The 14,597-nt window shown below is 42.3% G+C and overlaps 1 protein-coding gene across 1 annotated transcript in view; it reads right to left on the bottom strand.

Moving 5' to 3' along the window:
- The window catches only part of RBM33 (RNA binding motif protein 33), an 83,998-nt gene extending 69,772 nt beyond the window's left edge, over nucleotides 1-14,226 (bottom strand). Inside the window, 4 exon segments of the mRNA XM_088521093.1 lie at nucleotides 610-686; nucleotides 2,377-2,425; nucleotides 6,271-6,349; nucleotides 14,019-14,226. Of these exon segments, the coding sequence (XP_088377219.1) occupies nucleotides 610-686; nucleotides 2,377-2,425; nucleotides 6,271-6,349; nucleotides 14,019-14,046 (233 nt within the window). The 5' untranslated portion in view covers nucleotides 14,047-14,226.
- Nucleotides 14,227-14,597: the final 371 nt, after the last annotated feature.

Below are 14,597 nucleotides of genomic sequence, written 5' to 3'. Positions count from 1 at the left end.
ACTCTCCTTTCTACTTTAACAGTCCAGAAATTCAGCATTTGTGTCACCCCAGAGCACTCTCAGGACAAGATTCCCAAATTGCAACCCTGCAGCCTCTGGAAGGGCTGTGCTGATGTACATTGCATGCCAATACTTAAGTCACAACTTAAGACAAAATACACTTTTTTGAGGCAAGATAGAAGCAAAACAACTGTAGAGGCAAAGAAAGCCTACAATGACATGGAGCACGAACAGATCAAGAGCACTAAAAATCACTAATAAGCACAGGAGATGCTGTAATTTCTTCTTTATACGCAGTTTTATAGCTTCTGGTTATGCTCATTTTATGGAGTGTTAATAATGCTACTGAACACATTATATAGGCACGCTATTAGATAGTTGCCTCGGTTAAAAGCTAAACAGTTTCAAGTGTATACCAAAAACTTCAGTTTGGAAAACTGCTTTGAGTCCTGTTTTGCATAGAAATTTTAACAAATTAGTCTCATGTATACAAAATCCCAGCAGTCTAGAAAAATAACAACATGGGGGAAAAAAATAGTAGTAGTAATAGCAGCAATAATTTTGAATACACTCTCCAAAAATTATTAGTAGAATTTAGAATAAATATACCCAAAATCTGGTTCCTCTTCATTGTCACTTTGCAGAAGATCATCATTCAGTTCTTCATCAGATAAGTCTGACTGATTCTAGATTTTAATAAAAATAAATAAATCATGAACATAAAAAGACACAAAATACTAATTAACTACTGAACTTCTGATAGCTCTGAACAGTGAGCAAACTTTTCCCGATTAACAAATTCTACACTGAGGCCACATTTTCAGTGAAATTGCATAATTATATGGTAACAGATACGCTAAGCATCTGATTGTACTAGTCAACAAATGTGAAAATAAATAGCTGATAGTCTCACAGAAATTGTCAGCATTCAAATATGCTTTGTTTTCAAACATGTCACTGGTCCATTCCCAGATACAACAAAAGCTGATGACTTAAAGAAATACTAGGATATGAGAAAGGTTAGCACTGGTGCTGTTTTTGAACTGCCTTGGGACCTTGAAGCTTTAGGGAGGTCAAGAAAACACACCAGGTTTCTGTAGTTTCTAGAGGGCAGAGTCTCCTAAGGAGGAAGGGTATCATGAAATTAAGAACACTGGCAAACAACTCCTAATTTATCAGCCACGGCTTCAGTTGTTTCATTTATATTTACTTCCCCCCTCTGCCTTTTAATAATTATCCGCTGGAAAAGATAACTGCATAGCTTTGTCAGCAACATTATTTCCATCCCCTAAAGCAAAAAGGGCAGAAAGGCTACACAAGGGCAGATTTCTCTAAAAGTACTTGGATGAGATTAAGTAGAAGGAAATTTAGGCTTAATAGCTCAGGGAAAACTTCTTGAGAAATCTATTATTACTCTTATTCCACAAAGGAGTCCATACCCACAAATACTGGCAAGAGCCCTGTACCCTGGAAAGCTTAATTTAAGAATAGAGAAAAAAAAAAACCACCACACATACCAGACAAATTCTGTTATCGAGCATTGTTAATAAAGATTTTTTTAAACGAAATAAGGACATATATTATATTTTTCATCATTTTATATACCTATTACGCATAACATCACCTGTGTGATTATGCACCTCAATTAAAAACCACTTTTACAAGATCTGCGGCTCTCCAACACAAGCCTATCCACCTCCTGCCATGACCAAATTTTACAAACTACTTCTTAAATAACCTGATTTAGGAGACGGGAGCTGATGCCAGAGTCCTACCTTCTCCTGCAGCTACCAGGCAAATCCAGCCTGTATTGAGTTCTCTCACACAGCTCAGCTTTGCCTGTAGGGATCTCAGTGAGGGGTCTGTAGCATCATGAGGAGCTTCCCTAACCTCAGTTCCTGCTACATCCCTTCCTTAGGGCAGGAAAGGAAATCCTCTGCCTATTTTTTCTGGTATTTTGATGAGAAGCTTTGAATAGGCAGGAAACAGCCAAAATTGTTTGGTTTGTTCTATTTGATATTACAGTCTATATACGCTACACAAAAAATGGCTCAGAAAACCATCTCCTTTTATAACATGGCATTACAAGAAGAAAAAGAGCCTATCTTAGAAATCTTAGATCATCTTAGAAATTTCATTAAAAAAAAAAAAAAAAAAGCCAGGCTTGCAGGCTTGGAGGTGCTTCCCAAAGGCAGCTGAGTCCGGCTGCAGAGCAGGGCTGCCCATGGACACCTGGGAGGCTCCCGAGCGATGGAGCCATCGGGCTCGGCAGACCCCGTCCCTGTATGGAGCAGGTCGGGGCAAACAGCTCCCGCGGGACAGACGGATGCCACTCGCTCGCTGAACAACTTGCTTCAGCTTCCACATGCCCCTCACCTTTTTGCCGGTCAGCAAATCCTCCCCGAGCAAGTCGTCATCAAGTTCGCTGGGAACAAAAACAAAAGAAGTCGATTTTAAGAGCTGGACTTTAGAAGAACAGTAGCAATCAAAAAGCCTCCTTAAAAGCAATTCAAGCCCTACAGTATGACCTTTGTTGCGCAGTCATTTCCTTACTCTGGGCCTTCCCTGGCCTTCATGCCAGGAAGCGCCACGCAGGCCTGGCCATCATGCCGGCCTCGGGAGGGTGGTGAGCAGAGGGCTGCTCTCAGAGCCAAGGCAAAACTAGGAAACGAGTCACTAATCTCCTCAACACCAGAATGACTGCCAGTAATTAAATAAATTAAATAAATAAAAGATTTGAAAATATTTTCCAGCACTGTGGCCCACCTCTGACTGCTTTTAATAAAACTGCTAGAGAAATCCCCAAAGTCTGCAAGAGTATTTGTGTTGTGCTGGAATTCAAAAAGCAAATTCAGCTGGTGAGATATTCTAACAATCTCAGACAAGAAAAGAAGGCCAAAAAAAAAAAAAAAAGGAATTAATCATTTAAATACAGTGAATGCTCTTCAGCACACTACAAAAATATGGCACACTACAAAAATATGTCTTTGATACTCAATCTCCTTCAAGAGATTATTTGGGCAACTGAAGTAACTGCATACACATTCTAGATCTTTTAAAAGCTTTAACTTACTACATGTCAGTCTAAAAATTAGCACTAGCACATAAGTGGAACTCATGACAAACGAAGATAAATGAAGAACTAAACCAAGATGCATTTTCTTGATAGAAGCTAGTGTTTCATAGACCGTTCCTGTTGCTATATTCAATTCTATTCAATATTTTCACTGATAATGTAAAAAAAATTAAATAAAAATTGCTGCCAAATATGAAAATATGACCAAAATAACAGTGAGAAGGTTAATAAATTATTTTGAAATTTGTTGCCTACATATCCCCAGCTTTTTACTTTTTTTTAACATAGCCAAAGTTACACATTAGGAAGAAGAGCTTTACACATTAGGAAGAGGCTGCCCGGAGAGGTTGTAGAGTCTCCTTCTCTGGAGATCTTCAAAACCCGCTTGGATGCAGTCCTGTGCCACGTGCTCTAGGTGTCCCTGCGTATGCAGGGGGGTTGGACTAGATGATCTCTAGAGGTCCCTTCCAACCCTAAGCATTCTATGATTCTATGATTCTATGAAGAGAAAATCAAAATCTAACTACTTTCAAAAAGACACAGAAATTCAGATCAGCAGAGAAGAATATGACCGCAAACTAATGGCTTGAAGCTGTAACCTCGCCGCACCACGGTAGACAGATTAAAATGTGATAAAAGAACACTTTTGTGGCTGTCCTGAAAGGAAAAATCCACCCCCTGACTGTCCAAACAGTAGATTGCACAACTCCAAGTCTTCAGATCAAGACAAAAATCTATTCAAGACAACATTTCCATGAAATTGGGACTAAAACTCTAGCTCACTCTTATCAGTAAAGGAGGCCCTTCTCCATCAACTCTTCATCCCCTTCCTCAACTCCCAATGCACAGAAGTCTCCTCACTGAAAAAGTTCAGCTCACCAAGTGGGGAAGGGAAATAAACAAACACCCTCAAACTCAACAGGGTGAGAAGTTTTCTGCCTGTGTAAGGAAATGAATTATCTCCATCATGGGCGAAGACGGCAAATTTCAGTAAGAGCCGCCCAGTACATCAACCCTGCCATGGCACTGGAGGGCATCAGAATGGCATGATTTTTTTTTCCCAAACCCAAGCTTTGGGTTTGCTTACAGAATTAATATATAAATTAACGGTTCATGAATAGGGGTCGGACTAAGCAGTCCCTTCTAACCTCCAATTTCAGGAGTGTGCCTCATTAAACATGAGCACCTACAAGGACAATTGTTTTTTGGAAAAGCCATTAAAATAAGTAAATAATTAAAATTATTTACTTTTACTATTACTATCAGTACTACTTTTACTATGATGTTAATTTAAAAAAACCTAACGAGAAAAAAATGCCCAGAATATCAGTATTGCAGAATAATTGGGGCCTTCCTTCCAGCCTGTGATGAACAGTCTCCCGCACTGCAGGAATGAAAATGATCCAAGGAATCAAAACAATTTTCATGACAGTGGATGGGAGTTGGATAACCAGTAACGCAGAGAGAGAGAGACAAGGCCATGATACCATGATGTATGCCTAAAACTGTAAATCTGCTAAATAAATAAATATTTAGGTTACAAAACAAAGTATGAGATTAAAAAATAATAACAACTGAGTTTATTCAGCTTTTACTCTATCCTCACAAAACTGTATTGTCTACTCAATGAGGGCACTGGTTGCAAAATAATAATAATAATCCCCTTAAGCAATTATGTACCCTTGCAAGGTGGGTTGCATTTTCAGTTGCATCACAAAACTTAAATTTGCAAAGAGATCTAAGCAATCTGTAGAGGATAAAAACAAGTATCTCCAAACACGAGCGAATAAAAAATATGTTATTATTTACAGCTATAAAATCCCTTTCTCAAATAACCAACCAACCAGATAAGTCTGTGCAGCCTACAAGTTTGCACCTAGAGCTACTTCCCTTACAATTTCACTACGAGGAGAACAAAAGACAACTTTGGGTCAACTGTCTTAAGCTATATACAGCTAACAATAAATAAACAGCAGTCTTTCCTCTCAAAGTAAACCTTTGTCCACTCCCAAGTCCCAGCTAAGCAAAACACCTTATAACCTTTTGCAAGTCCAGCAGCAGGCACTTCGCTACTTGCTTTACAACTGTCTGGAACTCGTCTAGGTTTCCTGGATTACGATCTCCCCCGAATATCGAGTGTGTGCCCGAAAACTCAGGATTTCAGGCTATATGGGCTGCACCGTGTTAAGCGTGACAGCATCGCCCGGGGCTTGGCAAGCTGCACAATTAAGTGACGTAGCTTTAACGAGACATTTTAATTGCCTTTGCAAACCGGATCGCTTGAGTCAGGTCGAGGAGCAGCCCAGACCCAGTGGGGGAGGTCCCTGTTGCGACTTAGGCAGCATCTCCAGCAGTGACAACAGCTCCTCGCCTGCCCCAGCAGGAAAGCCCGGCGGAGCAGACTAATCCCTCCGGAACGAGAATAATGAGCAACAGCTGATTCATTCTGAGGGGCTCAGTTCAGCAGAAAACTGTGTATAGGGAGGTTTGTTTACCACATTCAAGTGAATATCATTTGAAAACATATAAATATATGTAAATAAAAATATAATATATAAATATATGTATATTTTTATATACAGGAAAGGTCTGAACAAGCATCTGGGCCTACTAAAACTAAAAGCAAAAAGAAAGAATAAACTAATCCAGGCAGCAGCCTGATTCAAATCTATTCCAGTTACAGGACCTTAGCAGGAAAGTACATACATTCATCTACCTCTCCAAATTAAGTTGATCCATAATTCCAAATCTTTACAAGAATGGTCATATTTTTCAGTAGAAACCCACTCCCTTCCTCATCCCCAATGTGAGGCTGAATGAGGATTTTGAGGATAAGAATTTAAACAGCTATTTCAAAAAAAGGCCTTAAATTGAGCACTAGCAAGACTATTGAAGTCGAAGATGTAAATATTTGCAGGAAAAATCAGGACATCAACTGCAAACTTAATTACATACCGCAAATGCTTTACAGTTATCCAATTTTAAATGATCTCTATTCATAGCTCTGTATCGCTCAAGGCAGGCATATACCTCTGGCACAATCTAGTGTCTGCTGACATACATATAACCACCAACAGCTTCATTAGTAGCTAAATGTGCACTAGCCTAAATGTTAGAATACAAAATGCCACAACTGGAAAACAGAGCTTTGCAATTCAGTCTACAGACTATGAACATGAAAAATTTCTACCTACCTGTCCCAGTCGTCATCTCCAGCTCTTCTTCTCCAAGACCTTTCCGCACCAGGCTTATCAAACTGATCAAAGTCATCATCTGTAAAGAAGACGACTATATTAAATAATTCTCATTGAAATTGAAGAAAGCTTCTGAAGCAAATGCTTTTTTTTTTTTTTTGCACTTTCCAATTTACACGAGGAAAAAAGCAGATAAATACCAATGTTTATTAGTATTTTCTTCAAAAATAAAGTCATGCAACACAGTTTCCATCTTTTCACTGTTGAGTTGCGAGTCAAACAGAAATAATCACTGAGTAAAAAAAAAATCACTAGAAAAGTTTGCCACTGGAGATGATGCCAGCAGCAGGGGTTCCCAAGCAATCTGGCACTATGGGAGACAACGGGACAGAAGCAGCCAGAGCTCTGAGCTCCCGTAAGCTCCCACTGAAACCAGAGCAACCTCAAATCCTGCACAAGGCAGGAAAGGGGGCAGTAGCCTGAACAGGAGCACAGAAGTCAACCAGGACACCACTGATTGTCTCAGCTGGGGCATTACAAAGAGGACTCCATACATACATTTTCCTGACTGCATTTAATTGAAATGCACATTTTTAGCGACTGATAGAAATTCAAAAGGGGGGGAAGGCATTCAAAAGTGAAAATTTAGATTTGGCAACAGGTTTCAAAACAGAAATTACAGGTATACAGAGGCATGAAAATAAAAAGGGCTCACTATGAATTATGGTGCAATAAAAGTAAAATGTGTCAATTTTTCGCTTTGGTAGTAGCACCAACTTGGTAGTTGCAATTCCCCTTCATCAGAGGGGACTACATACCAGCCACATTTTAACCTATTTATTTATGCTAACACCATGAAAACAAATTGATAACTTGCAGTCACCAATTCAATTATGATCTTTATATCACAACCTCCTCCACTGCAATCCCTACTCCACCAAGAGAGGAAAGACAGATGGATATTTAAGAATTTACTGTCTTCCTCTTCAACTCTGTCCTCCTTGCTGGTCTCTTAAATAACCAACCCATCCATCCCTCCGAAAAGTAAGACGAAAAGTCCTTTCAGCCAGTCAGAGCTGTGCTGCAGGGATGCTCTTCGTGCATGGCCGTTTGGCTACAAATGGGCTCCAATATCCTGCAGTGTCATTATCCTTGCAGCTGAATCGCACTGATTCAGTGCAATCATTGCCCAAGGTAGTCTCAGGTGATGTGACTGGTTTTGAACCAATTCAAATCAGGACTGTTCTCATATATACTAGGGTAACTCAAGGCTCTAAGCACCAGGAAGCAAGCAGTGATATTTCTATCTGTGTATGTTCACCTGTAAAAGAAACATAATTTTCCATTTCCTGATGACTACAGAGAGCTGTATGATTATAAAGCAGTACAGCTTGAAGGCAATATCTCAGCTCTATAGTAATCTGAATTCAGCACACATTTCTTACTCAGATGGACCTTCACTTCAGCCAGGTTTAGAATCTCAAAATCAGAAAGCTACACGTCAAAGCTCTTGATCTGCAGACACTTCCCTTCAATGCAAAGAATCATTTCTCAGTATAATCCACAGCACTTCTCTGGCCAGACACCTAAGCTTATCTGACATAAAAATGCTCTACCTTATCACTACTGCTAGCAAAGAAGTGATATTAAAAGGAGGACCCCATTCTAGACATGTTTCTAGGCTAGATCTGTGCAGTTCTCCAGGAAGGGACATCACCAGTTACACATCTGGGAATCCCTGGCACAAGCACTCATGTCCAGTCTCAAGGTACCCAGCAAGCCTCAACCGAGCACAGCTTCTTTTTCATCTCTGAACTTTCAGGTATTTTCACTTTCCCTCTACTGTTCTAGTTAATAAAATTGGAAAACACCAGAAATAAACACCACTTGCCACAGTATCTTCTTAAAAGCTGCTTTGGAAAGTCAGAAAGACCAGTCTCGTAGGAAGAACAAAAGGAGGAATCCACAGCTTGGCCCTCTGTAGCACTAAGGAAAATCAGGGCACTCGCACAGCCTCAGAGCTGTTTTCTTAGCCGAGTCTGTCTCCCCAGGGCCGCAGCCAAGCCCTAGGGACTGCCAAACACCCTCCGTTCCCCGCACTAACAGCGTTTCCACTTACTTTCTGCTTATCCCAGCCTAGCACTGCAGAGCTGTAGGCTCCTCAACAGCTTTTTTTGTTGTTGTTTTCTCAGTAACTGTTAGATTCCCGCCCCCCTCCCTGGCTTTGCAAGAACAGATCATCCAGGCTAGCGATCCACAGAGCACAAGCTGCTTTTCCTCCCTGGCTGCACTGGTGGGAGCTTCCAACCCTCCAGGCACCTTCTCAATAAAATCTTCCCTCGTTATTTGCTATATGAAATGGGAGGCCTGAGCCACAGCAATCCCTCTCCCCAAAGCCTCCCGAGCGTAGGAGGTGAAGCAGCAGCATAACTGTGAAGCAGAGCTTTGCTGCGCCTTGCAGTGGTACCAGCCTAAACAGCGCAGCCTAAAAAGGCAGCCCTACATGGCAACTGTTGCTAAGACAGAGTATTTTCCTGTAAGGACATGCCCAAGACATCCCAACAAGGAAAAAAAAAAAAAAACACTGGAGGACTGTGTTGATCTTCGTACAAATGCACCAGAAAACCTTCTGTAATGCGGGCTCCAAATTGCCCCATAAACCTCCTTAACTGCTCTAGATGTTGTCTTTGAATTCATTCCAACATTTTGTCCCTGTGAATACCAGACATACTATTATTTTCAGGTCTCAAAAAAGCACATTGAAGGTTTCTTCTTATCCATGAGACACTGGAGAAAAGTCGTTTCCTGCAACAAAGACCTTTTCAGTGGGTAACAAACCATCATTCCTTGAGCACCCAACAGGTCTTTTAACAAAGTAACTATGTGCACTGATGCTGGGATGAACAGAAAAAGGGGGTTAAAAGACATAAAAAAACAGAAATGTCAACTACCAGATGACAAAAATGCCACTTATCTTCCCTTTAACACTGAACATAAGCAATTCCATGGTGATCCATCCCATTCCCCAGCATCATTTTTAAAACACCCAACATGACAACTTGACAGTTTTTCAAGCATACGTTTCCAGAGTTAAAAAAAGAAAAAGAATCTTCCTACTAGCTTATCTGTATGTAGTAGTTTATTTGCCCAGAATATTTGTCCTCATATTTCACTGCAAGAAGTTTCACAAAAAAAAAAAAAAAAAAAAAAAGTTTTATATAACTTGGGTTTCCAAAAACTGAGTGTACAAACAAGAGCCCTATTCTGTTTTGAACTGCAGTTTTGTATCTGTGGGATATAGAGGAGGGATAACAGGTTTCTAGAGTAACGGCCAAATCTGAAACATAAGGCAGCAAATGTACCTCTGCCATTAGTGCTCACTGAATAAAAACTTTCCTGCTGGTGCAGGGTGTTGGGGCTTGGGAATTTTGTTTGCTTTTCTAGTGTAGGAGCACAATGGAACTTCTGAACCCAATACTGTCATTTAAACAACACGTTATGAAGTACAGCACGAATCTTGCCTCATTTATTACAGGCAACCAAGCTCTCTATTTATATGACAAGACTCATCTTCACTCCTACTCCTTCATTATACACCAAAAAAGTGCAAAAGTACACTGTACACAGACATAAACTGCACAGCTTATGTGTTCAGCAGATAGACATCATATAGGCTTTATATTAGTAAACCATTACCCACACAATTCTTAGGAATTCAGTAACTGAGTCCCTGCAAGAGCATATTTCATGGGTTTGTTCCAGATTACTCCCATAGGAAAGTGTTTTGCATTCTCAAAGAAAGGTATAAAAACTCTTTTCTATAGCAGACAAGATGTTTTTGTCTTTTTTAGAGAGTTTGACATGATGCAAATCGGGCCACTAACCATAAGCAAAAATGGAAAAAACGTTGATACAAGAGGCTCTCCTCGTGATCACTGCCAGAAAGAAACCTCTCTCCTCCTTTTTCATTTTTTTGGAGAGGGTGTGGGAGAGCAAATGAACCCCCAAGACATTCCAAAATGCTTTGAATTTGAAAGTACATTTGTTTTCAAAGAGAAAGAAAAAAGAAAAACACTTTAAACTCATGATGCCTGCTACTGAACAGCAAAGTCCAAAGATTTAAATGAAAACCACATGAATTTGGTTCCCAAACCATTCTGGACACTGATCAGAAACTTCAGCTCTCCAGCGTCGTTCACTGCCACCACAAACCGTAGCTAAAAGCGAGGCTGGCACCACAGCAGAAGGCAAGTCAGTTCCGATTGCATTTGCTGCTCACAGAGGTCTTTGCTGTTGCTGTTGGGTCATGGCCATCATGAACCTTTCACTTCTGGACAAGACATCCACAAGACCTAAACTCAAAGATTTACCATTTGGCAAAACTAAGCACATCTTAGCTTCTATAAAAACACAGCCAATTTTAAGGTTGTATTTAATTCCGGTGACAAGAAGTGAGGGAACATTCAGAAGAACGTGACTTCTAGCAAAAACTTTTCAGAAAAACAGAATCTTCCTGCTTAAAAGCAAACTTGCCTGCCACAAGCTGTAACGGCTTTTTGCTCTAGTCCATAGCTGATACAATAGCCCATGACCACGTATTTGGATTTCAAGAACTATAAACTCTACAGGTTTTCGGCATTCAGGAGTTTCAATATAGGCATCCTCTGATGTAATTATAAGCAACAGCGACCCAGCTGCGTCAGGCTGCCTAATAAATTAGGCTGCAATGCTCACAGAGACCAAAACACAGCCAGAACTTTACCCACTTCAGAGATTAAAAAAAAAAAAAAAAAAAAACACCCAGTTTATTTCCAGGTCCTGCAAGCTGCTGTGTAGTAACCTGAAGCAAGACAAATTCCTCTTCAGGCAGACTGGAGAATTTCCACTGTGCCTGTGAACTGGAGCATGACTGGCAACGTGCCTGCACTGCTGGCTAGCACTAGACTTTTTTCCTCCCACCAAGTTTATGAGAGGCAACCAAAACACTTTGAATGTCTTGCAGCTTAAATAGTCCTAAAAGGAGGCTCTGCATGGCTGACACTTCTCCCAGCTATTTCCTGAGTTCAAACCACTAACGATGCTGGCAAGGAGCACAGTGAAGCCAGACTATCTTCCTGTCAAAATACCGAGTGCTTTGGGAAGTGACTGTTTACCCAATTTTCATCTAATATCAAACAGATTCAGAATAAACCTACCCTGTCCACTAGGACAGAGGCAGATTAAAAAGAGATAAAAATGTAAGAATACCACTGAATGGAAGTGCCTTCACCCAACACCACCAAATTCCCTAACAGGAATGGCAGCCCTCAGGTCACTTAGAATGAAACTAAACTGATGACAGCTTAACTTCAAACTGGAGAAATGACAACACAGCTTTAAGGGTAGAGAGACAAGACATTGGGCAAGAAGATGGGAAAAATGTCTAGGTGGGAACCTCTCCAGCTCTTCCTTCCTCCCATTCCACATCAAAATCTGGAAAAGCTCATGATTCCCACCCCAAGGATATCTGCATTCAAGATCTTCCAAACTACTGATGTTGTTCAGAACTGTGCTCATCAGGAAGGAATAACAACTTCAGCAGCCATCGCTCGCCGAAGTTCATGCTTCAGCGCTGACAGTTCAGCGACAGCAGATCCGCAACAGCCACAGTAAGAAATGCTCCTTCCTACATTTTAACAAACATTTTGTTTAGCTCTCCTTGCATGCACCCCTCATGAACAAGATTAAATACTGTCAATTTCGACCTAAACTTTGAACACCAAGAAGAAATCTCAGCAACTACACAACATTACATCATAACCAGTTAACTTGAGATTCGACATGTTGATTAAAAATTTGAGAATCATTAACTGTATTAATAGACCAACAAGTGTCTACCAGCCCTCCAAGACCCCCATCCTCACCAGCACACGTGCCCATATTTCAATATAACCACTCTAAAATAAGCAGCAAGTTGAATCAAGCTGTGTGGCAAAGGAGTTTGTGAATTAATACAAACTTATGGACAACTTCCAAAGACCCCAGGGACCACTCCTTGGGAACCTTCCAGTTTATGCTTGGGAATCCTCTCACTGAAAGAGTCTTTACCCCCATTCTTAAAAAGCTGCATCTACACAAAGATCTGGTCACATAAACTCTGCATCTGAGAACTGATGTTTCCCAAGAGCCTAAGAGATTATTAAAGACCAAGAAGCCTGCACACACTGCTTCATTATAGATCCTCAAGACAAACCACCTTCCTTCGATCCCACCAAATGTACTTCAGATTCCAGCCTACACAGCCACTTCACTTTTAAGCCCTGCATCCAACCCTTACAGCAAGTTTTAACTTTAATCTGTGTCTTCAAAGCCAAAGCTGCCTCGCCCTGTCAACTGTCACCTTCCAATGAAGTCAACTTAAAATTCCCATTATTTTTCCAAGAACTTCTGTGTTTCTTCACCAGTCATCAATAATGGCCTTTTCTGTTTGAACCAGAAATGCTTGGTTGTTATTATGTCCATATTTTAAAGCTTTTTTCCCCTCCCCCAAAGGATCCAAGAACCAAGTCTAAATCATTATTAAACAGCTAAAACTTTAACTAAGCAAAACTGTCATGGATCTAAGCTGTGAAATCAAAAGGCCCTGGCCTTGTCACCTTTTTTGTTTGTTTTTGGATTCCTGCTTGTTTTTCTTCTCATTTTTGTTACTACTATTGGCTTTTACTAGCATTTCCAAAAAGAGCTAAATATTTTATTTGTGCAAATCCCACTAAGAACCTAGCATTTAGAAGTTATTTTTAACAATTTCAACCAGAACTTTTCCTTGTCTAGCTAAACTGAGATAAAAATTTGTATGACATCTCTGGGCTCTTGCATTTAGATAAGTGTTGCATGAAGAACATTTAGATCCAAACTACGCCTGCTATTTATATGGGGCAATGATAATATTTAATTAATCACTGCTTAATGATGAACACAATGTTAACTCTGAACAAACAACTGCTTGTGCCCACTTACTGCAAAAGGATTCTGATTCACAGTCAGGCCAAACAGTGCTCACAACAATAAAACTAGGCTGGAAACTGCATTTCATCACTTAGTTCTGGACATTGTCTGCTGCACACATCTGTATGGGAAAAGATGCAGCCAAGTTTAAACCCCAGAACCAAAATGCTTAGAAAATGACACATTCTTTAAAATGCTCTGCCCTCATAATACTAGAGGAAACTTCCGGATATAGAATACAAGCCTGGAAATATTTTCATGATATTTAAATGTAACCTATGTGAACCACAGGAACTAGCACGAACGTTTTTGTAAAGTATCTCAGTTATCATGATATTTTTAGCACCATTACATCGAGGCTCCATATTACCAATTATTTACTATTTTACAATGCCGCCATTCCCTGTCTGTCCCCAGAAACCCCCCCCCCCAGATTTTGAGAAGTCCTTGACAATATTAATACGAAGTACAAATTTTATACTAATCGCGCTTACGTGCTTGGTTACCAACTAAGCTAGCAAAGGCCAACGGCCTGATCGCTCTGGTGCGTGATGCCACGCACAAAGTATTCATCGTGACAGCCAGTTAGAGAAAACCACTGCCCCAAATCACCCCCGCCTTCCGCGGGGACAAAGGCAAAGGGCTAAGTGACAACTCGGGAACGGATCGAGCCCCTCTCCCCCCGCCCCCACCGAAACTGACGCGGGTCTCGTCCGTTTGAGGCGCTGCTGTGGCGGCCCCCGCGCGGAGGCCTCGGCACCCACCTGCTCCTCCTCCCAGGGCGGCCGCCATGGCTCCTCGTGCCGCCCCGGGCGGCGGGGGGTCCCGGCGGCGCCCCCGCGTCCTCTTCGGGGCCGTCGGGGAGAAGGAGAGGGGCCGAGGCAGGGCGCGGATTCCCGGCGCGGCCGCGGCCTCTCCGCGCGCAGCGCCCGCGCGAGAACAACAAACTACCACAACATGGCGGCCGCCGCCGCCCCCGCGCTGCACCCTGGGACGCCGGAGGCCCGCCCCGCCCCGCGCCGCCCCGCCCCGCGCCGCTGGTTGGTTACCGGGGGCCGCGACGTTCCGCGCGCCGGGCGGCGGCGGCGCCTCGTGCGCATGCGCGCAGCCGGCCCCTCCGCTCCCCGCAGGGCGCGTGCGCTACGGCGGGGAGGGGCCGGATCGCTCCGGGCGCGTGCGCGGGTGCGGGGGGGCGCGCATGCGCGGCAGCGCCGCCGGCGGGCGGGAAGGCGGGGCGCGTGCGGCGGCGGCGCCGTGACATGGCGGCGTGAGGGCGGTGTGAGGGCGGCGTGGGGGGGCCTGGCGGGCCTGGCGTCCCGCTGCCTCGTCCTGCCGGGGCAACG

This window comes from Tinamus guttatus, unplaced genomic scaffold (assembly GCF_059628265.1).
Source record: "Tinamus guttatus ecotype Peru unplaced genomic scaffold, ASM5962826v1 Tinamus_guttatus_pri_ptg000006l, whole genome shotgun sequence".
Lineage (NCBI taxonomy): Eukaryota > Metazoa > Chordata > Aves > Tinamiformes > Tinamidae > Tinamus > Tinamus guttatus.
This window is presented reverse-complemented; position numbering and strand designations above follow the sequence as displayed.